Source organism: Microcebus murinus, chromosome 19 (assembly GCF_040939455.1).
Source record: "Microcebus murinus isolate Inina chromosome 19, M.murinus_Inina_mat1.0, whole genome shotgun sequence".
Lineage (NCBI taxonomy): Eukaryota > Metazoa > Chordata > Mammalia > Primates > Cheirogaleidae > Microcebus > Microcebus murinus.
Window position 1 is genome coordinate 25182956 of NC_134122.1, and position 26396 is coordinate 25209351.

Genomic DNA, 26396 nt, shown 5'->3' on the forward strand with positions numbered 1-26396 from the left:
CCCAGGAGTTAGAGGTTGCTGTGAGCTAGGCTGATGCCACGGCACTCTACTCAGGGGAACAGAGTGAGACTCTATGTCAAAAAAACCCAAAAACCTGTACTGATTGAGAGTGTACAATTCAGTGGCTTTTGCACAGAGATATTTGCAGCCATCACCAGTGTCCATTTGAGAGCACTTTTATTACCTCCGAGAGACACCCTGTGCCCCTCAGCCTCAACCCCTGCCCTCCATGCCCCCCCAGCCCCAGCCAACCGCAAATCTACTTCCTGTCACTATGGATTTTCCCACTCTAGAAATTTCCCTGCCTTGGAATCTTACATTTTGTGGCCTCTTCTTTCACTTAGCACGAGGATGTCAAGTCCCTTTGCATGAACAGACCACATTTCACATTTTGTTTATCCGTTCATCAGATAAGGGACATTTGCGTTGTTTCCACTTTTCGGCTGTTATGAATAATGCTAAACTATCAATGCAATAAAAAACATTCTAGGGAAACATCTCTGCAGACTGAAATCCTAACTCTTCCTATCTCTGCCGCCAGGATGACTGTAAAACCGCAGCCCTTGGAGCTGGGAGGGCTTCTTAGGCTACACAGACAAGCTGCGACATTTTACAGATAGGGAAACTGAGGCTGTGGCTGGCCATGACTCGCCCACCCTGACGCTGGTGGGAGCAACCCTCCCCCACATTTTCTGATTCTAAAAAATTGAAGCTAACATTTGTGCGGCTTCCTGCAGGGCAGACTATTTTTACACGCTATATCGCAGTTAATTCGCACAAAGCCCCTTCTCTAGGGGGTATTTTTAATCTTTATTTCACACACATTTACTCTTGCAACAAATATTTCCTAAGCACCCCAGACCCTGACGTGGGGCAGGGGGCAGTGCTGAGCCCAGTGGTGCTTGAGCTGTTTCTGGAAGGCAGGCGCCCTGGGTGGGAATTAATCCGAGATGGTCAGCCCCTCCAAGGAGGAAATGAGGTCAGGGGACCGGCCATACCCTGGTGCCAGAGCCAGCCGGGGACAGAGCACTTTGTGCCTCCCAGCAGCTGTGCTCAGGCCCAGCCGGTCCCGGCTTCCCTGTTGGCTTCCCTGTGTTGGAAGGGAGAAGCGTGAGCTCCCGTGGGACGTGTCGGCATCCCCGGGTTCTGAGGCTGAGCAGGCTTGGGGGTGCCATGCAGGCTGGAGGGTGCCCAGATACACTTTGGGGGCCCCTGCCGAACCACCTGGGCCTGGTTCTAGGCTCTTTGAGGTGGGCAGCCTTGAAGCCCTGCCGAGGGCCTGCAGTGACTGAGGCCAGACTGGGTGGGTCCTAGGGTCCCTGGGACCACGGCAGCCACTTTCAGCTCAGGCCCATCCTCTGGGCATGTTCAGGTTTCCATCATAGGACACTTTTTGACCCTTATAACTCCTTGTGTTTCTCACCAGAGCTCTAGAAGTGAAGCCACCCTAAATGACCATGTCTGTTATGGCAAAGCCACCCGGCGCTGTGCACTTCCGCAGCCTCTTCTTGGGCTGTGATCTTTTTCTTTTTGAGGGAGACAAGGTCTTGCTCTGTCGCCCAGACTGGAGTGCAGTGGCACAATTAAAGCTCACTGCAGCCTCGGGCTCCTGGGCTCAGGTGATCCTCCCACCTCAGCCTCCCAAAGCACTTGAATTAAAGACGTGAGCCACCACACCGGCCTGTGCTCATTTTCTTACCACAGCTTTTCAGAAATAAGCAGGGGCTGGTGGGGAGAGAGAAAGAGAGGACTAGACTCGGGCAGACAGAGAGGACAGGAGAGGGGAGAGGTCTCAGCCAGCTGGGGCAGCTGTGTCCCTGCTGAGCTGTGCTGGGTGCAGGTGCCCTGTGCCCCCTCACCCCTACAGGGCTGTGACCTCAAGCTGCACACACGGCCAGAGCAGGACTTGGCCTCTGGAGCAGGCTGGGGGTGGCTTGTCTGCACCTCCCCGCCTGACCCTCGGTTGGCCTGTGGTTTGCTTCAGCCGCTAGGACGTGGTGGCAGAGGTGGAGAGGAGCTGGCCCAGACCACGTGCAGGGGCTGTGGTCTCGGCTGAACCCCAGCTGCCTGAAGCCACCCTGGGGTCTCCTGCACAGCACGTGTGGCACAGCTGCCCGGCTGAGCCCCAGCCACCGAGAGCCTCATGAGAGACAGCAACTCGGGGTTGTTGGGACCACAAGTTGGGGTGTGGTTTTATGCAGCTGTAGACGACTGAGATGTCGGAGAAGTGGGGGTGGGGAGGAAGGGGAAGGAAGGGGCAGGAGGAGAAAGGAGGGGGCAGAGGGCAGATGGCTCCTGGGAGGCCTGGGAAGAGAGCTCCGGGCTGGACCCTGGCGAGGCGGGGCTTTGAAGGAGGGGTGGAGACACAGTGCCGGACGGGAGCAGGTGCAGGTGCAGGTGTGGGTGTGGAGGCAGGCTCGGGTGCAGGTTCAGGTTCAGATGCAGGTGCAGATGCAGGCTCAGGTGCTGGTGCAGGTGCAGATGTCAGCGCTCTAAGGGCAGGAAGGGTTTGGGGATACTTGCAGGGGGCTGTGGTCTGCTGCTTGGTCCTTGGTGAGGCCCCAGCTCCCTTCCCTGCTGCTGGTTTTGCTCCTCCTTCCTTGGCTGCTCGGTGTGCATGTCCTAGACCATGCAGTGCTGTCCCCCTGCCCGTCCTGAAAATGGGGTGCTCCTTTGGGCACCACCCTGCCCTGCCCTGGCCTCCATGCTCCCTGCTGCTGCCACAGCATTCCCAGGTCTTTGGGCCTTGCTGACTGGGGTGGCTCATGAACTCAACTGGAGCCATGGCCTCCCTGCCCCAAACACCCCTGCACCCTGGTTCCTCAGCTGCCAGGACAGGGCCTGCCATACCCTGGGCTCTCCCTCTTCCAGCACCGGGTCTCCTTGGTCTGTCTCCTGAGCCTCTCTCAGATGCGCCCCCAACTCCCCTCCCACCCAGAGGCCACATGGCAGGGTCCTGCAGGCTTCCTGCTCTCAGGGAAGTCTTTGTCAAAGCCCAAGCATGGGTTGGGTCCGGTGGCTCACACCTGTAATCCTAGCACTCTGGGAGGCTGAGGTGGGCGGATCCTTTGAGTTCAGGAGTTTGAAACCAGCCTGAGCAAGAGCGAGACCCCCGTCTCTACTAAAAAAATTAGAAAGAAATTAAAAAGTAAAAAAAAAAAAAATATATATATATATATATATATATATATAAAATTAGCCGGGCATGGTGGCGCATGCCTGTAGTCCCAGCTACTTGGGAGGCTGAGGCAGGAGGATCGCTTGAGCCCAGGAGTTTGAGGTTGCTGTGAGCTAGGCTGACGCCACGGCACTCACTCTAGCCTGGGCAACAAAGTGAGACTCTGTCACAAAAAAAAGAAAAAAAAAGCCCAAGCGTGAGCCCAATCCCAAGGAGCTGATTCAAAATGCAGACCCTCAGGACCCACCTGAACCTACTGAATCAGAGTCCCAGACCCGGAGTCTGCGTTTGGACAGGCCATGAGAATGAGGAATCAGGTTGGGGCCTTCTCCCACCTGTTCTCTCAGCCACCTGCCAGCTCTGTTTCCCCCTCCCAGAAGCTTTCCCAGCCCCCTGTGCCACCCCAGTGTGTCCCTCCCTGGCCTTTTGTCCGTTCCCACCTGCCTGGTGTTTGAGTTGCATGTTTCTCTGTCGTCCCTGCTGGGGCCAGAGAGCCCCCGACTGCCCAGCTCAGCCACACCTCCCTAGGGCCCCGCCCAGGTGGTGAACGGCCAGAGCAGGGCGTGGGTGTGCGCTGAGTGCCCTGAGGGTCTGCTGTGGGCTTAACGGAGAGACAGGAGGGGCTGGTCTTGTCAGCGGACCAGCCTTTCATCCCAGAGTCACCCAAAAGTAGTGAGGGACAGCACAGCCTTTGGGATGGCAGGGCCCGAGCCACCTGGTGAGGGTTCCAGCACCGTCCTGTGCTGACGATGAGCCCCAGGGCCGCCATGTGCTGCCCTCTGCCAAGCACCTTTCCTGTCTCCTGTCCCCAAACTCTCATGGCTGAGGAAGATGCTGTAATGATTCCCGCTAAGTGCCTTGCCCAGTGCCAGGCAGCTATGAGGTGGTGGAGCTAGGATTGAGACACATGCAGGGCCAGCAGCCTTTCGCCCAGGAGGACTCTGAGCACAATTGCACCCAGGATGGCCTCCGGGTGGCTCTCAGAGCCCCACGGCAGGTGAGACCAGGTAGGATGGGGGAGAGAAACCTGACAGGACAGCTTGCACGCCCCCCTCCACGTCCCTCTTGTGGGGGTTTTAATTGGTACCTTCTATGGGGAAGCGAAGCCAAGCCAAGGACCAGTCCCGGGCCGTCTTTGCCAGATGTGCGGAGGAACTGGTGGTCGGATTTCACCCAGGACAAGAGGGAAGGCACAGACCAGGGAGGTAGAAGTGACCACATCCCCCCAGGTGTGGAGTCTGTGGCATGAGGTTCTGGAAGGGAGAGAGATAATTAGAAACACTTTCAGAAGCACTTGCTCATGTCTCGTGAATGCTCTCGATAGGAAAAAAAAAAGACGAAAGCCTGTGTGTTTGGTTCACTGGCTTCAGGTACATTGTATATATCACAGGAAAAAAAAACATACTGCAAGTAAATACAACCAAATGCCATCAGTAGCATTTCTAGTTTTGCTTTATATATTTGTTTTCAACATTTTTCTATTTGAACATGCATTTTCTATTTTTTTTTAACATTTATGATTGGAGTCCACTGGTTTGAGGTTTCTTGGGCATGACTCCAGGTAAAAAAAAAAAAATTTATTGTTGGCAACTATATATAAAAAGACACTTTTTAACACATTAAATGCCATGTGAGTTGTATTTAACTTTTGAGCCTGAGGCCTCGTGAGGCATATGTCACTCACATGTCTCTTCACCTTGGAAGCTGCAAGAACGATTTTTCAAGTTGCATATAACTCACACATAGAAAACAATAATGACACATTTTTCATTAGATTAGAAGGGATCATTTTGTTTTTGAAGTTTTTATTCTATTTTCGTAATAAACCACTATGGCCTCAGGGAAAAAACTTTTTTCCTAGTGTGGTGGCAATGTGTTCAGGATGGAAAAAATAAAAATTGGCACATTACGATTATAGATTGTAATTTGACCTGACCAAAAAGAAGCTGTATCTAAAGAAAACATAAAGTTAGAAAAAAGGCAAGTAGATACGTACGAGTGATGCCTTCTGAGGTCAGATTCCAGAGGGCGTGTCTTAGGACAGACCCAGACAGTGTGGCCACAAGATGTCCCACTGAGGAGCAAGAGCACAGCCCAGGGCTGGCGCTCACCTGTGACGGGACAATTGACAAGGCTTTGCAGGCGAGGACTCCAGGAAAAGCCATCCAGACAGCCAGACAGCCACCCCTTTGATTCAGCAACTCCACTTTCGGAAATGTACCTTCTGAAACATCAAAGCCCTAGTTATGTAACGAGCCTCAGTTATGTTCACTGAGGTGTCATGCGTGGTGGCAGAAGGCACCCACATTTCCCTCAATAGAATGGTAGGGTGACTTGTGGCAAATCTATACACAGAAGTATCATAGAGGGCACAAAAGGAACAAATTGGATGCAGACAGATCTACAGAACTGGAGGACAGTCTGTGGCTACTGTCAGGGGAGAATAGCAAGTTGCAACGCAAGGTGCTGATTAAGTTTTGTGAAAACAGAGGCCTTGATGCTCCACAGGAGGTAGGTGCGCTGGCTGGCACGGGCAAGCAGGGAGGAACATCACCTGATTACCTGGGATGGAGGATGGGAAAAAAGATGGCAGCAGATGGACGAATACCCTATCCACTGAAACTGTGGAGGAATCTGTGAAATTGCTGCAGGTACGCAGAAGATGGGATGTGAACAGGAACAGGGCTGGATGGTGTGGACATTAAAAACACACACTGGGAATGTGGTAACTTTTCTCTTGAAAGTACTTCAGTATACTTTTTCTCAGACATGGAAAAAAAATAAATTGTTCAATAAAAAGTTGCCATACTGGGCTTGGTGGCTCATGTCTGTAACTTTGGGAGGCTGAGGCAGGGGGATTGCTTGAGGCCAGGAGTTTGAGATCAGCCTGGACAATATAGCGAGACCTCATCTTTATAAAACATTAGCCAGATGTGGTGGCACATACCTGTAGTCCCAGCTACTCAGGAGGCTGAGGAAGGAGGATTGCTTGAGCCCAGGAGTTCGAGGCTGCAGTGAGCTAGATGTCACCACACTGCAGCCTGGGTGACAGGGTAATCGCAGGAGAGGATAGCCCATATTTTATTAAAAGGTGCCATGTCCCCCTGGCATAGGGGTCACAGTCTCCCTTGTGCCCAGGGTTCCCCTCCAGGTCTAGGGTCCAGTTCCTGCCTGGCCTGGCACATGGCAGGAAGTGCTGATGGGGCAGCTGGCTGACTGCAGCCCCTCCACCTGGGCAGGGCGAGGCAGACCCGCCAGTGCCAGGCTTCTCTGTAGGATGGTCTCCAGGCTGACCTGGCCCTGCCTGGGGAAGGGGCCTGGAAGAGGGGCTGGCTGCACTTTCTTGAAGGGGATTATGTGCCAAAAAACAAATAAACAAACCCTTTGTGCCCAATCTGGGCCTGGGTAGTAGCCGCCAAAGCAGGGTGCGCCTAACAGGTCACCTGATCGTCCTCCTGGCAGGTGAGAGGTGGGGAAAATCTACCTCTTCTGTTGGGACCCAGCCCTGCACTTCCTCTCCAGGAGCTGAGTGGCTGCCAGCTGAGATCTAATCACTCCCAAGGAATCTGCCAACAAAGGCTGTGGCTGGTACAGCCCTGCAACTTGCTCGATGGTGCAGCAATGTGGAGAAATGAAGCTAGAGGAAGCAGAATGCACAAACATTTATTTACAAAAAGTCCGAGTTACATATGATACAGGCTTTTTACACACAGTAGTTTAAACAGAATTATTTAATCTATTTTTACTACCAGAAGGTAAAGTATAATGAACTGCTTACTCATTTTTTGCTATTTTTATACAAAGTGACAGATCATGCACATTTTTTATTTTCAGCTTTTAAAACTTTCACTAAGTGCAAATACTAGATTCCTTTCTCCAGTTTTAAGGCAAGTAAAACGGGACTGTGGCTGGGCAGTCTCTCGCCCTGCAGCCCAGAGTGAAGGTGCCAGCTGACCCAGGGCCTTCTGCCTATGCCACCTTGCTGGCTGGCCAGATGACCAGGCCCTTTTCTCCCCAGCTGTCACCAGTACAGGCAGGAGGCCCGAGGCCCAGGCTCCTGCTTCTGAACACTGGGGTGCCTGCAGGGCCAAGGGGGTCATTCTGGCCATTTTGGGAGTCAGCAACTGTGCTCTTGTATGCAGCCACAAGGGTTGCCTGCACCCAGCTCAGGGATCATTAGGAGTCAGGTCCCTTCAGAGGAAAAAGGTGGCAGTTCCCTCCCTATAGGCTAAGTGTGGCCAGAAACAGCTGGAACTAAGGATCGGCCTTAGGGGTAACATCACTCTGGTCTCCCCTCACCTCTGCCAGGACTGGGGCCTGCCACAGAAGCAGCCAGATTCTAGTCCTGAATCTGCCCCTTGGTGGAGCCACATACCTGGGGTGCAGGATGCAGCTGGGCCAGCCTTGGAGGGGCAGTGCCTGGGGCCACCACCCCCATCTGTTGGCACGCTCTGCTCCCAGAGGTCCTCCCTGGGGAAGTGCAGGGAACATGCATTTAAGGTACTTAGAGTACTGTCACTGCTGCAGGGAGCCTGCCTTTCCAAGGCACTGTCATTCAGGCTAGTAGCAAAGTTCAGGCAGCCCAACAGGAGGGGCTTCCGGCAGTGGCAAGGCCCCTCAGCCCATGCCCAGGTGACCACCTGTTCTCAAAGCCTGCATCATGAGGAAAGGCAGAAAGAACGGGCATCTAGATCTTTTTTCCCACTTCAATCTTTGAAATGCATCTGAGGAGCAGACGGTGGCTTGACAGTGCCTGGTTTCCTGACAACCTGGGCGGCAGAGCCATGTTGGGGGCCATGCAGCACAGCCCCGAAGGCATTGGGCTCAGCCTTGTCTCTGAGTTCTATGCACTCTCAACCCCCCAGAACCCCAGGGCAACACAAGGACAAGGAAGGCCAACACTGGAGGACAGAGTACATCTGCGGTCAGGAGGGCTGGCTCCCAGCTGGGCAGTCAGAAGCTTCAGGCCTCTGCTTGGCAAACAGGCTGGTGCAATGCCTCAGGTGTAGTGAGACCTGGGCCAGACAGGAAGGGAGGAAGGTGGCTGGGAATGTGGCAGGCCAAAGCTCTTATCCAATCCGAGGAAAAGGACAGCTGCTCTCACTCCCTAGAGGCACGGGCCATCACCCTCCACCTGCCTCCACCACCAGATGAGCCGCTGAGAGAATACACAGAAGAGAGGGACAGAGGACCTGCTGCGTGGGCCCTACCACAAAGGTGCAGCACAGCTGGCAGAGTGGGCAGTGCCTTGGGTGGGTGCCCAGCTAGGTGGTGTCTGGGGTTATCTGCCCTCGAGGGGAGCCCACTCCTCCCCCCAGAAATCCATGGTGGAAAAGCTATTCATCGCCTGGCTGGTGCGGAGGCATCTCCCCAGCAATGGGCTGCCCAGGCCCCTCCCAGCCACCTCGAGATGATCTTTTGTTTGGCCAAAGTTCCAGAACCATCCAGCCCTCGGCAGCTGCCTGACCTAGGTAACTGATTTCTACTTTGACTTTTTAGGAATTCAAGTAGGCCATGGAAAACGGGGTAAGCTCAGAGTAAACAGGAACAAACATTTTAGATACATGACAGAACAAAACTCACACCACAAGATGGTTCTCTGCTGCTGTCTGGTCTGAATGGGCCTTAAAAGGGAAGAGAGGCCTCCTAAATGGTCACTGTGGTGGCACCTGGGCGTGTGACAGACAGTGTCTTGTCCTGCTGGCACTGGGAAATGCTCTGAGGGGCTGCAGTGCACTGGCGGCCCGTGGGGCTTCCCAGGCCTGTGGACAGGCTCTGCTACCTCCTCACGGGACCAACCTCGAGTCTTCGTGAGGGGCGAGAGCTCCCCCCCAGCACAGGCCTCTGGGTCCCAGGTGTGACGCTCACGGCCGTCTTGCTTCCCAGGGCTCAGCTCAGGGCCCTGGGTCCTTGACCCGCAGCTATGCACAGAGCAGAAAGGGCCACTCTTGACTGGCCCCGGCTGGGGTGGCAGTGCCAATCTCTCAGCTCTCTGCAAACTCCACTCTGTGCTACTTGTCTTTATTACGGACGTATCTGCGCGGTGGGAAGGAAGGCCTCCATGGTTTGTAACTCTGACAGGCTTCTCCTGTTGTCTGTCAGGGGAACAGGAATAGAAGCAAATCATTTCCTCTTCGTCATTTTCTGCAGGGATGTGAATGACACAGCAGAGACAGGGCCACCGCGATGTACTCTCCAGGAAGAGGGCTTCGCTGCCCTTCTCTCTCTGGCCCAGTGAAGGCCAGATCAATCCTGTTACAAGCACTCAGAGGGCCACCAGCTTGTGGCCACCCTTCAAGGAGCTGTGGCCCTTCCCAGAGGAGCACAAGAAAACCAACCTACCATCCCAAACCTCCCATCCCTCCTTGGAAGGCATGGGTAGAGCCCTCAGCCTTGGGGGAGGGATGAGTTCTCTATCCTACAACCTGTACGCACGGGCTCCTCCGCTGCCTGGTGGGAGCTCGTGGTGGGGATGGGGGACCAGGAAGGGCTCTGGGTCATCAGAAGCGATGCCGCGGCTGGGGGCCAAAGTGCATAGGCAAGTTGTGCTCCAGGGGCACGTGGACAGGGCCAAAGTCATAGTTGACCCGCACGTTGGGCAGTGGGGGCACGTAGGGTGCCGGGATGGGGCCCATGTTGAGCGGGAAGTTGTTGAACATGGGCCGCACGGGCGGCAGGGGGAAGGGCGGGTGCACGAAGGCGTAGGGCGGCATCTGCGGCTGGTGCAGGTTCTGCGGGACAGGCCTCGGGAGGGCTTCCATCCTCTGCACCTTCTCCGGAGGCTTGTCCAGCGGGGGCCCGATGCGTTTGAAGGTGTTCTCTGAAAGGGAGATGGGATGTGGTTGAGGAAAACAGGTTAGATCAACTTAGCTGGATCTAGGTTGGGACAGGCCGCACACACCGCCCTGGTCCCACCCGCCAGAGCCGGGGGAGCCAAAGGGAGCCCAGAGTGGGTGACGGGTGTGTTTGTGTGTGTGACCTCAGACTTGCAGCACACTCTCCCTGGACATAGGAAGGTGGTGCCCCAACAAGGCTGATTAAAGCATAAAATGAAACATACACCTACCCTCAACTGCCATTATGAGAAACCAAGGACAAACTGTTCTTCCTCAAGAGTGTCATGCTCCCCAGTGATGGCCCAGAAGGCCCTGTCCATCCAGCTCCACACGGGGCATTGTTTAGAGCCAGAGCCTTGCGGGGCCACCCTCAGCACCTCCATTCTTTTCCTTTTTTAACCTCGAAAGGGTCAGGGTGGGTGTACAGTCTCTTTAGTCAGGTTTGGCTTCTATTTGCTTCTTGAGTGCAAACCCACCCTTCAGGACTTTCCCACCACCAAGGAGAGACCCAAACCACAGCCAAGCCTTTGATGGCCTTCCCATGGGCCTGAGCAGTGGTCTTGTGGGTGGACACCCAAGGGGCAATACCACCCCCCCTCGGGCTGGGTTGAGGGCCAGCGGTGGGGCACCCATGTGGCCCTTGGGCGGCCGCGTACTCAGCAGCGCCGTGCTGCGGGGAAGCTCTTGCCTCCGTTCTTTCTTTTCTGCTCCTCTTCAGCCTCCTTCTGGATTTCCTCAATTAGCTTCTCATCATCTTCCTAAAATAACAGCAAGGAAAGGATGAGTGTATAGCTTTATGCAGTGCTGAGGCCCCTGGGGACACAGGTGAGGCTACCTGTGACTGGCCAGCAGCAGGAATGAGCCAGAAACCTGCTGCCAGCCAGTGGAGTTTCAGGCCTGTGTCCTCTCACTCCTATTTCCCAAAGAATCTTTTTCCTTCATCAACTGGACAGTGTTCCACTAGGAAGACCATGGGAAAGGCTGGGGACAGAGGGGTCTGTGCATAGGAGGTGACCACCGGGGGTGGGTGGAGAGCCTGCTGTTCATTAAGCCGTACAGCTCACAGAGGGAACTTCCGGCAGCTTGAGGGAGGGCAGATAGTAAGTGAAGGGTTGGGGAGGGGGTGGTGGGGGTCAGCCTGGCCTGAGAAGTTTCAGATCCTGAGCCTACAAACTCTTGAGCGCAGCAGCCCTCTGCAGAGCCCAGAGAAGTCTTGCTGAAGCCCTTAAATTAGCTGGACAAATGTCCAGGCAGGCCCTACTGACCCCCAAAGAGCTGGCCTATGGCTACTGGATAGCTGGGGGGCTAGAGCCACAGCAGAACAGTAGCGGGGTTCAGATCTCAGTAAAAGGAGGGAGGACACAGGAGCTTACAGACAGCCCCCTAACACAGATTGTGCTGTCTCCTCTTCCCAAACCCAACCCTTGGTGGGTGTGGAATAACACATGCAATTCAAACTTGGGTTAGTCCAGCTTTGGATGGGAACCAGAGGCACTCCGAGTGCAGGCAGACGTGTGCACTTCCCCGGGGATGCTCAGGGGCCACACTGGGCAAGCCCAGGCCGCTGGGTTGCCACATGCCGTTCCCACAGCTCCACCAGCCAGCAGGCACCAGGGTGGGAGAAGCGGGCTGCTGCCCTGTGATAGCCCACCCCGCCCACGCCTGCTTCATCAGCGGTGCTGGGGCTCAACCCACTCCTCCGTGACCCAGAAAGCAGCTTTCCAGTTTATTGTAGGACCAGAAGCTCAATGGACTGAAAAAGCCCACCAAGAGGGTACACATCTTTCCTGGCTGGCTGCAGGGCTGCTGACAGCATCTCACTCAGAACTGAAGCCAGGCACGGCTACAGAGGGCCACAGGTCTAAGGCGTGGCCCCGAGAGGCCTGAGGCTCCACAAGAAGAGGAGCAGGACACAGATGCAAACATCAGACGCGCCAACCCTGCTGATGCAGCCCGAGTGAGACTGGGCCGACCACAGGAAGGAGCTCTGTTCCTTAAGGTCCCCTAGGAGCTTCTCCAGGAGTTAAAAGCATCCAAGATGGAGACAAGTGTGAGAAAAGTAAAAGAACCCAATATGAGGGGGCGGGGATGAGCAAGCCCCAGCAATGCAAGAGGTCTAATGGAAACGCGTGTTCATTCCCCCAAACATGGCATCAAGCCTAAACATCGAGCTAGTTTCTCTGCTTTGGGCTGGAGAAGCATCAGTGATACTACTGGATATATCTGGACAGCTCATGCTGATCTAAGGACACCCATGGAACTTCTGAGATATGAACAGAGGGTCAGAGCAGAGCATGTGAGCTTAATAATATAAGTTATTAACGTCACAGCCAAGACAGTAATTAGTGATTTCATGCACAGTTATTTATGAACCTCATCATAGTCTTTTCAGCAGAGGGAGCCTCACCTGGCCATGTGTTCTGAGCAAGGCATGGGAAAGAGGAGAAAAGTGAAGCTCCCCTCATATATTTCAGAGGTTGCAAAATGCCCGCACACACGACAGAATCCTATGTCTGCGAGGAATCCTGTGGGCACCATGGCTTTCTCCCAGGTAATGCGTAAATAGCCAGCTGTGGCCATCTGGCCTCTGGGAACACTCCACAGGGAACCTCCTACTTTACAAAGTAGTCACTGAATGGATCAACACCAAGGGCTCCCGTAACTCAACAGGGCTGGACAGACAGTCCGAAGGTAAATTCCACCAACTGTCTAGATTACGTGCTGGCAAACCTCCTCATTTTGGAGCCAGTGGCAGGTCTAGGAAAAAAGATTAAGAACAAAAAAGTAAAGGAAAATGATGAAGAGAACTGGGATGAAGGAGAGTAGTGGGTCCACCCTCTCCGTGAAGTGGCCATGGCACGCTCCTGAGTATCACCTCTGTGTCTCGGAGGCTCATCTGTAAGCTGGGCTGCTGTAAGGACTGAATGAGCTAAAGTACGGAAAGGACAAAGTGCTCATGATCCAGAGGAAAAGAAAACTGTGAAAAATGGCAGGGATGAAGATTTTAGGAAGATGAGAAGTTTCACGGAGAAGTGGTACACACTGGGAGATGTCCCTAGTATCTCTTTCAGTGGCTTCTTCACGGAACCAGTAAGACAAGCTTGCTGACCCTGGTCACTTAGTAATTATTACCACTAGCATGACATCACCACCTCCCCCACCTCCTTCCGACCTCTACCACATTACCTACATGTAGCCTGCCAGTCCCAGAGGGGCACTTAAGGCCTCAGGAAGCACAAGGAGGCATCTTAGAAATCATCTGTCCTGGCTGGGCGTGGTGGCTCACGCCTGTAATCCTAGCACTCTGGGAGGCTGAGGCAGGTGGATTGCTCAAGGTCAGGAGTTCAAAACCAGCCTGAACAAAAGCGAGACCCTGTATCTACCAAGAAATAGAAAAAAAAAAAAAAAAAAAAGAAATGAATTGGCCAACTAAAAAATATATAAAAAATTAGCCGGGCATGGTGACACATGCCTATAGTCCCAGCTACATGGGAGGCTGAGGCAGAAGGATTGCTTGAGCCCAGGAGTTTGAGGTTGCTGTGAGCTAGGCTGATGCCACAGCACTCTAGCCTGAGTGACAAAGTGAGACTCTGTCTCAAAAAAAAAAAAAAAAAAAAAAAAAAAAAAAAAGAAAGAAAAAATCATCTGTCCCAACTTCTTTGGAATATGGAAACTGAGGTCCTTAGAGGTAACTTGTTTAAAGTTAAGGCCAGTTGGTAGTGGACTAGGACAAACACTTCATGTATTCCACGGGGTCAGTATCTTAGAGAAAATCCATAGAGAGAGGGGAGCCCAAAGGAGGAAAATCTCTTGAGCCCAGAGGTTTAAGGCCAGCCTGGGCAATATAGCAAGACCCACCCTCCCTACCAAAAAAAAAAAAAAAATCCATAGACAAGATGTCTATGGATGGGACTATGTCCCATCATAGTCACTTAGTCGATTTGAAAATTTGGGGGTGTATATTCACTGTGTCACTTACACACATGTACTGAGTACTGTGCTGGATGCTGGAGACACAGGAAAAATGTGGCAGCTCATGGTACCTCTCTGCATGGAGCTGACATTTCTGGGTTGTGGCCACAGTTTTTGATGGCATTCCATTTTGAAATTCCACATGGATTTAATGGATAATTTCACAGCATTAAAGACCCACAATTACACCACTCTTTCCCTCAGATCCTCTCATGACATTTCTGTCAGGACAAATAAAACAAGAAGGATACAAGAGGCTTCCTTTTTGAGTGGAAGATCCCAGGCCCTGTGGCACTGCCAAGGGTGGCCGCATGCAGGCCACCTGCCTGATTTTAACACTAAGCTTCCTGTGATAAATTCAAATGCTCCTGAATAAATCTAATCTAAGAACTCCCTCAGGAGGGTCTGAGGAAATTGCACAGGTAAGTGTCAGTCCGACTTACGGATACAGACCTGCTAGCATCCAGAGGATGGAGCAGAGAGGTCCTTCCCCATGGGAATCTCAGTTCACTCTATGCATGTCCTCCACCTTTTGAAGAGGGCCACCAGGGCCTTTCTTCTGATTCCTTCCTTTGCTATGTCACTCTCCTGGTTTGTAAAGTGGACTCAAGACTGTTTGTCTTTAACCCGTTTTAGGAGTCTGCAGTGCCTTTGGAGTCTGAAGACAGTCTGGTCTGTATGTCCACAGAAAATGCTGGGGCTCAACTATTCCGAGCTATGATTTTACCCAAAATCATGATTAAATGTCAGTTATACCTAGAATATGGGGTAGATGTTTCAGATTTTAACCTTCTCCAACTGGTCAAAGTCATAGGACATGGTGTTTAGTAACATTAAAAATTAAAAAGTCTTAAAAAGAAGAAATTATACCTTCAGCCAATATGTTAGACTTTAAGAAGATTTCTTCATTTGGGGTGGAAGCTCCTTTCATAAGAAATTTCCCTGAGAATTTAAAATTCCTAAAGTCTTGAATGAAGACAGACTGAACTGTATACCTAAAAATGGCAGGGTGAATACAGTGGCTCACACCCATAGTCCCAGCACTTTTGGAGGCTGACTTAAGCCTGGGAGTTGGAGGTTGCAGTGAGCTATGATCACGTCCCACACTCTAGCCTGGGTGACAGAGTGAGACTCTCTCAAAAAACAAAACAAAAAATGAATTTTATCTCATGTTTTACCACAAAAATATTAATAATAAACAGAAGAGGGAAGGCAGGTTTAGGACTGATTTTGAGATTAAACATGAAGACTGGTATGTTATCTGATACTTCCTGGTTTGGGCTAGAGGCTAGCCCCTTGGAAGACACTCTAGGCATCCTGAGTACCATCACCCTGTGGAGAGGGACACTTGTAAAAAGCCACGGTGCAAATCTAGCATACACCTGGGCTGCTGGAGTGGGGAACAACAAAGTTAGAAAGATGATGAGGGCCGGGGTTGCTGAGCTGCATCACAAGACCTTCTGCCCTCTGGGCTGACATGGACAGGAAGTGCCGCTGGATGGAGCTGTTGAGGACAGGGTGAACTCAGACAGGGAACTAATCTTAACACAGTGTTGGCTTCTTCACAGAGGCAGCTGGCGTGATGGCAGAACTACAGCTCTGGGGCTCCAGCCTTGGGCTGGGGACCAGCTCTACCCCCACTCCCTAATCTGGAGCCCCCTGAAGCCTATACATCCTAAAGACAGGCTTGTTGTTGTGAAAAGCAGATGACTTCTCTTTTATACAGTGTCAAGCACAGCGATAACAGTAGATAGCATTGGGAGCTCACTGTGTGCCAGTCCCTGTTCTATGCACTTCACATAGGTTTAAACTTCACAACAGCTCTATGAATTAGTTACTATTAATTAGAATAACTCCCACAGTACAGATAAGGAAACTGCAGCACAGTGGGATTCTGATCCAGGCAAACTAGTCTCAAAGCCTGAGGTTTCTTCTTTTTCTTTTGGAGACAGAGTCTCAGTCTGTTGCCCGGGCTAGAGTACCGTGGTATCAGCCTAGCTCATAGCAACCTCAAACTGCTGGGCTCAAGGGATCCTCCTGCCTCAGCCTCCCAAGTAGCTGGGACTACAGGCATGCACCACCATGCCTGGAAAATTTTTCTATTTTTAGTAGAGACGAGGGTCTCACTCTTGCTCAGGCTGGTCTTGAACTCCTCAGTTCAAATGATCCTCCTGCCTCAGATGATCCTCCTGCCAAAGTACTAGGATTATAGGTGTGAGCCACCATGCCCGGCTAAAGCCTGAGCTCTTAACCACATAAACTCTGGTTTCTGAATTGGAGTTTCTAGCGAGTGTGACTAGAGAACTCTGCCCCTCTGCACTGTGTCAGAGGTGACTATTTTAAGGCTCTGTTTTGTTCTAGAAAGAGTGCATCTTACTATGTTTGAAATATAAGAAGGTTCCTTCTCTTTGGGATGGGCAGAACTCTGAAACTTTTCTCCACTAAATACAATAAGTAATAGGGCAAAACAAAAGACCTCTACTCAAGGAAATGAATAGCCAATAAAGCAGAGAAAGGAGCCATGTCCCTTAGATACTTTTAGGGAATTATCCTTATTCTCTTGGGCTCTGTTCACCTAGAAGTGTCTGTACTATTCCATCTGATGGCCTCCAACTAATAGTTCCCTGGCACTTGGCCTTTGGGGAAAAAGCCAGTAGCTTCCTCTCATGCAGAGTGGGAGTAGAGAGCTCAGGGAACCCCACAAATCTCACCCCTTGAGCCAGAAACCTCAGCTACAGACTAGGGTCCAACACTGAGGGAAAATGGCTTTTTTTTTTTTTTTTGGAGACAGAGTCTCGCTTGTTGCCCAGGCCAGAGTGAGTGCCGTGGCGTCAGCCTAGCTCACAGCAACCTCAAACTCCTGGGCTCAAGCAATCCTTCTGCCTCAGCCTCCCAAGTAGCTGGGACTACAGGCATGCGCCACCATGCCCAGCTAATTATATATATATATATATATATATATATATATTAGTTGGCCAATTAATTTCTTTCTATTTATAGTAGAGACGGGGTCTTGCTCTTGCTCAGGCTGGTTTCGAACTCCTGACCTCGAGCAATCCGCCCGCCTCGGCCTCCCAGAGTGCTAGGATTACAGGCTTGAGCCACCGCGCCCGGCCGGGAAAATGGCTTTAATGCTGTACTTGGTAACTAAGTTTCCTGTGGCCTCTGACCAGGGCACTGATCTCACAGCTGCTGTTTTTGGCCTATCTCAAGGACAGATACCAACTCTTTCTAAGACTCCCTTGCCTGATTTGTTTTCTCAGGCTATCAAGTTATGGGAGTACCATGGAATTTTCTCTTTTTGCCCTGTTCTTGCCACAAAAAACCCAGGGATTCTCATACACATTTAAAAAAGGCCATTTTTTTTTCTTCCCAATACTTAAATATATTATCCATTAAAACAATCTTAGAAAAAGTTTCACAAAACAACACAAATAGAAAAAAAGTCACCCATAATTCCTCATCAGAGATAAATCCTAGGAACATTTTGGTAAATTTTTCATTGGCTGTTTTTGAATTTACAACTCACTCAAGACCCACTGAGATTCCATTGTAGAATGCCATGCTCAGCACCTGCGAGGCCTGTTCCACTCACATTCAGCTTCGCTTCACCGGAGGCTGGCAGGGCTGTTACAGGGGGAGGAGACGGAGCATGCTGGACCACCCGAGGTGAGCAGTATGGTGGGATGGGGCAGGAGGTCTGGGCTCACAGGCTCAGGTGCTGGTGCAGTTCCCCATGCTGCAGGGCCTCCGGCTGGGCTGTCAGGCTCTGCCCCCAGCAGAGGTGGAGGCTAACTTGAATCTGTTTGAGACCTGAACTCCCCTTCACAACCCGTGTGGCCAGGAGGGAACTGTGGGAGGAGCAGCCTGCTGGTGCCTGTACCTGCTGCCACTGACCTCTCGGCAGACCAGAGCTGCAGGCCCAGCACTCGCAGCCCTGGCTTCAAGCAGAGGCTATACCAAGGATCCAGAAGGCCTGGATGAGTTCCCTTCTCTGGCCCCTCCTAATTCCAGTGAAAACTTTCAAATAGCTCCACAGAATGGTACTGCCAACGAGCCAGGCTGGGCTGAGATGAGGGAGCGGATGCTGGTCAGCACCTGAGATGTCCCAAGATCACAGCAGGATCTCGAAAGACTAAGGGTAACAATGCTACCCACAGCCACTCCAGGAGGGGGACCCATGAACCAGAACTGAATGTCACGAGGACCATAAAGGAAGCATGCAAAGCCCCCCACACGCAGCATCAAGGACGAAGGATCAAAGTGGGATAAAGCGGGATGTGAAATGGAGCCTCGCCCACCAGCAGATCTGGAGAACACTTTAAATAAAGAAGTGAGTGGATTGCATCTTAATAGGGAGAAGGTTTTATTTCCTTTCCTTGAATTCCTTTGAGCTCAGCAGGACACAGAAGGTTCTGAGTCTGACACAGAAGACTGTGGCAGCCTGCTTGCTCCAGCCTGCTGGCTCTGAGAAGGTGGGGTGGAGGAGGGAGGAGGCACAGCCAGAGTTTAGGGGATGGCAGGGCTCAGCCTCCTTAGAAACTTGCTGCAGCTGCAGCTGACAGCAGGAAGTGAGGTAAAATCCACCAGAGAGGTTTTAATTAAGAAGGGAAAAGCACTCCCAACAACAAAGCCCCATAGCTCTGTCCACGAGGCAGAGTCTGGACAGGAGAAAATGAAGAAAGAGAAACTACAAGTGGTTAAAAGGGGAAAAAAAGAGTGTTTCTATAAATCAGATATTAACAGCAATTACCAGCCACAGCCCAATGGTTGCCAAAATAGACGTTTGAGCACTTGGCACAAAGTTGTTCTTGCCAAAGCCTTTAAAAGTCCTTTTGAGCCTGTTTTTTCAATGTTCCTGGTCACTAGGGGTGGCTGTCCACTTGCCTGCAGGCCAGCCTCCTGTGACCATGAGGAAGGCTGGGTGACTTTTCTTCTTCATTTAACTTTTCTCCCCCTAGAAAGGTGACCATGAATTGCAAGTCAACTGCTGGTTCTCCTCCTGTGATTTTGGGGGTGGGGTGGGGCTGGGATCCAGGTCATGTGTGGCCACAGCTGTTGTTAATAAACTTGCAATGATTTCATGAAAGGCTTCCAAAGAGCTGAAGATTTAGTTTCAAATTATTCCCAGATCAGCTGCAGATCGCCTGAGCAATAGCAGGCCCTACCCCCCACCCCTAGCTGTCCCCAGCAACAGGAAATTGGGGGTGGAAGGGGTGGTGGGGGAAAAGCCCAGCATGGAGAGAGCACACATGCCATGCAGCTGTGGTCAGGATGGTCCCTTGGGGGCTGGGCAGTACTGGGGAGGAGCAAAGATTACACATGCTCTGGGCTGGCCTCTGGCTTCTGCAGCCATCTCCTCAGGCCAAAGAGGCCTTGTACCCAAATACCTTTCTGTCCAGAGCGCCTCCTCCACAAGGGCTGGGAGGTGGGAGTGGAATGTGGCTATGTTTTGACTCCTATTCAGGGTCAAGTGCACAGCCTAGGGCCTGTTGGGATCAGCTGAAGAGGACATGTACCAACACGCACAGTGTTTACTGGACTGTGCTGTCTACTGTCCTTGGGAAAGTGCCTTAGTGACATTAAAATCCAATCTGGGAGACTGCTGAGGTGGTGAAGCTGCCAGGGCCCCTTTCCACAATCTGCAGCTTGCTACATGCAGAAGGAGTCCAGCGAAGGTCCCCACTCCTCTGAAAGGCCCACCTAGTTCATGGGGCTCAGGTACACTGTGGGTGCCTGTCGGCTCTCCTGTACTTGTGGAAGGAGCCAGATGCCAGTCAGAAGACCTGGGCTCGCACTCTGGTGTTGCCAAGCTCAGGATCCTGGGCTAGTGACCTGAACATTGTTCTCATAAGCAAAATGGGAAACTGGTGCCCCCATCATGCTGGACCCAACATTCTCCAAACCAGGCTCATGTGGCATGGAGCTGTGTGGCTGTAAGGGGAAGAGGAAGAAACTGAGGTTGCTTTTTTGACAGTTCGAAGATCACACTCATTTTCTTACATAGAAACAATAGTATTTATGACAGTGACTAGAAATGACAAGCTAAGGCCAACTCTGGAGGCCGGATGATGGGGCAATAGGGGGGCTTACTTCATTGCTCTTTTTTCTTTTGTAGAAAATACATTTAAAAAGTTAAGGAAAAAGTGCCAAAGCCAAAAATTACTTTCCATGCTAAAGTCTGGAATACTGTTCCTTACTGGTTTCTACCTTTTCTCATCCATGCTGTCTTGCATACTCTCCCTCCTCCATTCCTGCAACATCACAACCTTCCCTGGCCACTCAAGCCAGGTCGCAAAGGTGCCCAGTGCTCTCCCCAGGCCCAATCCTCTGGAAGATGCTGTGTTCCTCAAACCAGGTCCCGGGCCTGGAGGTGCAAGAGCCACTGAGGGGAGAAGGCAGACCTGGGGACTCAGTTTTAGACAAAGAACAAATTACCTGGAGTGGAAACCTGAGCTATCATTTATCGGCCGTAGTCTTCAGCAAGTTTCCTCATTTGTAAAACTAGGATGATACATGTGCTTTTGAGTATTGTTACAGAATTAAATATGTTAACATAAATAAATGTTAGGTTCAATCCTCTGCTGGTTTGGAAAAAAGAGAATATCTAACCAATGGCTAGGTGATAACTGTCCCAAATTGTAAACTGGCAGTAAAAGCCCTAGGGTTTTGTTTGAACTGAACAAGCTTCAAACTCTTACATTCAAAAAACAAAGAAATTGTAGAAAAACAATTCTCTGTGGTTTCTTGTAGCCAAACCCAAGACAAATATGGACTTTGTTTTGTGTTTAGAGAGAACATGCTGTTATGAATTCTGCCACACTTTTAGACTGCCAGGTGATTGTTCTCGCTGTAGCTTCTAGCAGTAATGTAAAGATAAAACTCTTCTACTCCCCCCTTAGCTACCAATCATATGGCGCGTGTGGACAGGAAAAGAGTCAGTATGCCTCTTCTCCTACTGCAAAAACCGTTCATTTTCATGTTGAGATTTGGCTTTGCATTCTGCCCCTAATCCAGAAAACTGTAGTTTGCTGCGACTATTTGCTTCTGTTTCTTTTTTCCCTCCCTAAAAACATTTTATTTTATAAGATGCTTTGTTTGAATGTTTTTGGCTTATTTTTGATAACTAACAGAGAAAGAAAGTTACTATACACCACTTGAGCTCTTTTTTTTTTTTTTTTGTAAGAACATGTTCTGTAATAACCACTTGAGCTCTTAATACAGAGTTAGTTTAGGTTCCCAAGCAATCCCTAGTCATTAAGGATGAAAACTCAACTTCTCTTCAAACCATGACAGAACAACTCCCTCGCTGACAAATAAGAGATTCTTCCTGGCCTTGCTGGTTAATTAAGCCAGAGAACGGGCTCGTATGACAGTGCATGCTTTGTTTCACTGAACTTCTGAATGGCTTTGTGTTCTCAGAAGCCCCAACAGATGCTGGGTTGGAATTCAATCAGTCTCCTGGTGAGAATCAAGGAAATGGGGCTGATCCCTGTTTTGATGGGAACAGGACAAATGGAACAAGATCTCTGGCTGTGGCTACCAGAGGAAATTAGAGGGATTTGTATTTGCCTGACCTTCCTTTCAAATTTTACTTTGAGCAAATACAGACCTTTTTTCAGGTTAGAAGATAATTCAACAAGAAAACGGGGCAGTTGCATGTACAGCACTCAAACAAGGTACCAACAGTACATTAGAAACCTTTATAATCAATTCCATACGTGGGAAGAAAGGGCGGTGGCAGGAGAAGAAATAAGAACGAGAGGGAGAAGAAAGCAAACAGAGCTGAGAATAGGCCAGACTATTAAACGCCCGCCCTCATGTGCTGACTCCCACTCTGTTCTTTGTTTCTGGAGATGAAATACAGCCCGAGGAGCACATCGGAGCTCCAGCTGAAGAGAAAGGATCCCATTTCCCCATGAAGTTCCTAGAGCTGCTTGGCCCCCAATGCAGTGTCTGGATGGGACAGAGGTAGTGAGTCAGCAGAAGGACTAGGCCTACAACTTCGGGCACAAACGGCTGCATGGCTGACCCCCTCCACTCGCTCAGCAACAGAAGGATGACTTGGGCTTTCTCTGTACACAAATCCTCCCTTTCTTCCACATACTGCCTCAGGGACAAGAGGACATGCTTGCTAAGGGTCTCAGTGGGTCACGAGCTATGTGATCACAGCGATTCCTGAGGTCCCTTAGCTTAGATTCCCACCCAGTGAGGAGCCTGTTCCTAAACAGGACGTTCCTGCAATGGGGACACCTGGTTTCCACAGAGGACACAGTGCTTTTGAAAACTGTGGCCAGCTCTGAGGATCACACCTTTCTTTAACTGAGGCTGGCCTCCACATCCCACTCATGGCCACCAAAATGGTCTGCTGTAACCTTTACACAGGGGCCAACTTATAACCCTGGCATCTTCTCTTGTTAGGCATGCTAGAGATTTCTGCACCACAGGTAAAGGCTGGTGGCTAATAAGATTTTTTCTTTGGCTTATAAAATGCTGGCCATCGCTTTATAAGATATTTTGATGAATAGCTAATTTTTAAAAACTAGGAGATTTCGTACTGAAGTACAGATGTCCTGCCTCTGTGGAGAATCTAAAGCTGCAACAGCTCTGGGTACAGTCCCACCTGGCAACAATCTGTGGCAGCTGAACAGCAGCCCCCAGGTGGGCCACACCCTCTCCCATTTGCCATAATCCCCACCACATCCTGCTGCTCCTAGCATTGGCTGAAGTCATTCATCAGTCATTTCTATTACTACCTGCCCTGAGGTAACTTGGGTCTATGACCCCAGCAATTCATGCTGCTGATTTTTATGTGAAAATCTTCCCGTTTCTTCTCTATGTTTAAAAAAAAAAATAAAATATATATATATATATGTATGTTACTTTTTGTACTATTCTAACACAAGCATATATACAATTTGATATAACTATTTTTTTGGGATATTTAAATGTGGTTTCTAAATTTACACTAGTTTAAATCATTTAGTGGCTAGTTTTTGTTTCGTTTTTTTTTGAGACAGAGACTCACTCTGTTGCCCAGGCTAGAGTGCCATGGCGTCAGCCTAGCTCACAGCAACCTCAAATTCCTGGGCTCAAGCAAACCTTCTGCCTCAGCCTCCTGAGTAGCTGGGACTACAGGAATGTGTCACCATGCCTGACTCATTTTTTCCTATATATTTTTAGTTGGCCAATTAATTTCTTTCTATTTATAGTAGAGATGGGGTCTCGCTCTTGCTCAGGCTGTTTTCAAACTCCTGACCTTGAGTGATCCTCCTGCCTTGGCCTCCCAGAGTACTAGGATTACAGGCATGAGCCACTGCACCCCCAGCCTACTGACTAGTTTTGTAGATAGAACTTTGTACACTTGTCCAATTGTCTCCTTAGGATCTTTTCCCAGTTAAGTGGAATTGTTAGGTCAAGGGTATACGCATTAAAATTTCTGATTTGTACATCTGAATGTCCACTATGCCCAATTATATTCCATCAATAATCTATAAGGCTGGGTGTGGTGGCTCATGCCTGTAATCCAACGCTTTTGGAGGCTGAGGCAGGAGGATCATTTGAGGCCAGAAGCTCAAGATCAGCCTGGGCAACACAGCAAGACCTCTATCTCTTAAAAAAAAAATTAAAAATTAGCTGGGCATGGTGGCACATGCCTGTAGTCCTAGCTATTTGGGAGGCTGAGGCAGGAGGACTGCTTGAGCCCAGGAGTTCAAGGCTGCAGTGAGCTATGATCTTGCCACTGTACTCCAGCCTGGGCAACAGAGCAAGACCATGTCTTAAAAACAACAAACAAAAAACAAACAGTTGCCACGATGAAGTGCAAACAAGCAGTGTATGAGATGCCCAACCAATCTGAAAAATACCTGTCAATCCAACATGTGCTATTTGCATTTCCATTGATACTAGAAGTGTTATCACAAAATGCCATCAGATTGTGCTAGGTAGGAAAGTAAGCAGCTTTCCACAAGCTTTTTGGCCTCCTGATTATTCTCTTTTTACTGCTCCTGTCTATTTTTTCCCACTCGAATGAACCGACTCAGAGTGGTCTCAGTATAACACCTCCTTCTTCCGCAGAAGTCTTAGGTGGGCCCAGGAAGGCCTAAAATCAAGACTGTTTTCCTAGTCTCTCTTGTGGACATGTAAGTAAGTTCTAGCTAATGGGACTGAAGTAGTTCCAGCTCCTGGAAACAACAGTCCTTAAGATATAGCTGGGAGGCTCTCTGTCCCTTCTGCTGCTTGGAACGTGGGTTTGTCAGCAGAGCTCTTTTTCAGACCATGATCACACGGGATCCTCGGCTATACTCTAGAAGTGGCATGGCAGAGCAGAATGCTGGAAGCAACTGGATCCTGGGAAGAGCTGCCAGCCCATTGTCGGGGCTGTCTACCCCTCTACTTACACAAGAGGGAGAAATAAACTTCTATCTTGTTTATGGTACTATTGTTTGACTTTCTGGTTTTTGCAGCCAAATCAATCCTTACTAATATAGGAATATTTATTGATTTCTGAATGAGTCAGACAGTACTCTTTACAAATCAAGATATATGATTTGTCTGAATCATATATATGTTACAACTATTTCCCCAGTTTTTCTCTTATCTTTATCCTTGTTTATGGTGTCTTCTGCCAAAGAGTATTTATGTTTTTTAGTCTGGCTTTGAAATGCTAAGAACCACCTTCTCTTATCCAAGTCATCTTTGTTTTGTCCCCTCTCACCATACAGTAGCCAGTGTGATCTTGAGAACATAATTCCCCGTGACACCCTGCAGTGGCTTCCACTGCAATCAAGACCCTGTCCTAGCTCTTGGCCAGCCCCTCCCCAAACAGGCCCGACATCTGATTTCCTGGCAGGCCTGGCTGCTCCTCCAGGTCTCATTACAAACAACTCTGGCCCATACCACTATCCACCATGGGCCTCCCTCCTGTACCTTCCTGCCGTTCTCTAGCGCAGCACTTTTGTTTTGTTTTGTGTTTTTTTTTTTTTTTTTGAGACAAAGTCTCGCTTTGTTGCCTAGGCTACAGTGAGTGCCATGGCGTCAGCCTAGCTCACAGCAACCTCAATCTCCTGGCACAAGCAATCCTTCTGCCTCAGCCTCCCAAGTAGCTGGGACTACAGGCATGCGCCACCATGCCTGGCTAATTTTTTTATATATATATATATATATATTAGTTGGCCAATTAATTTCTTTCTATTTACAGTAGAGACGGGTCTCGCTCTTGCTCAGGCTGGTTTCGAACTCCTGACTTCGAGCAATCCGCCTGCCTCAGCCTTCCAGAGAGCTAGGATTACAGGTGTGAGCCACCACGCCCGGCCAATGCAGCACTTTTGTTATTCAGAGCGGCACTAAATACATAACAGTCATGTTTTAGACTACATTAGACTGTAAACTCCATGAAGTTTTACTCCATGCCTGGGCTTTTCTGTTCAGATCAGTTCTAGCAACACTGTATAGTTAAGGAGGAACAAATGAATAAATCTATTATTTCTCCAGTGATTTGAAATGGTATTTTTATTATATCTAATTTCTTATAGGTCTATTTCTGGTCTCTGTTTTGTCCCTTTGATCTATTTGCCTATTCTTGTATTAGTCCATATAGTTTTGATTACTGTAGCTGTAGAGTAAAAAATTAGTCTTTCAAAATTACAGTAAAAAAAATCCTACCAAATTTAGATGTGAATTAGATTAAATTTCGAGGTGATTTTGTAGAGAGGTGATCTCTCTGTAATGCTGCATGTCCACTGCCGAGGCCCCCTTCATTTTCCCCAGTGGAAGCTGAGAAGGGTCTGTCACCAGGCCTGCCTCCTAGCAGGTCTTGGCACTCTTGCTCCATGTCAGCAGGGAACTCGTTCTCACATAGCATCACCTTTTGGTAGAACAAGTCTCCTCACATTATGCCATAGTTATTCTTACAGATTAGCTTAGAATCGGCTATGCTCATTTTTTAGTTTAAAAATAATTTTAAGAAGAATTGATCCCTTTTAAATATTAAAATTTAAGAACAGAGCATATTTCTGCATATGTTTGAATCTCTTCACATCCTTAAATATAGCTTTGTGGTTTTCTTCATATTTCTATACATTTCTTTTTTTTTTGAAATAGAGTCTTCCTCTGTTGCCCTGGCTAGAGTGCAGTGGTGTCAGCATAGCTCACTGCAACTTCAAACTCCTGGGCTAAAGTGATCTTCCTGCCTCAATCTCCAGAGTAGCTGTGACTACAGGCATGTGCCACCATGCCTGGCTAATTTTTTCTATATATTTTTAGTTGTCTAGCTAATTTCTTTCTATTTTTTTTTTAGTAGAGATGGGGTCTCGCTCTTGCTCAGGCTGGTCTCAAACTCCTGAGCTCATATGATTCGCCCGCCTTGGCCTCTAGGATTATAGGTGTGAGTCACTGCACCCAGCGCCCGC

The 26396-nt window shown here is 49.7% G+C and overlaps 1 protein-coding gene across 4 annotated transcripts in view; it reads right to left on the reverse strand.

The window, feature by feature from the left end:
• Positions 1-8216: 8216 nt before the first annotated feature.
• The window catches only part of RNF216 (ring finger protein 216), a 155261-nt gene continuing 137081 nt past the window's right edge, over positions 8217-26396 (reverse strand). For 3 of the 4 annotated variants that reach the window (XM_075995269.1, XM_075995267.1, XM_075995268.1), the window contains exons 16-17: positions 10703-10772; positions 8217-9998 (exon numbers count right to left, since the gene is read on the reverse strand). In XM_075995269.1, the coding sequence (XP_075851384.1) occupies positions 9679-9998; positions 10703-10772 (390 nt within the window). In that variant the 3' untranslated portion in view covers positions 8217-9678. Of the gene's footprint in view, positions 9999-10670; positions 10773-26396 lie in introns of all 4 variants that reach the window. The other variant, XM_075995270.1, reaches the window with a different exon arrangement.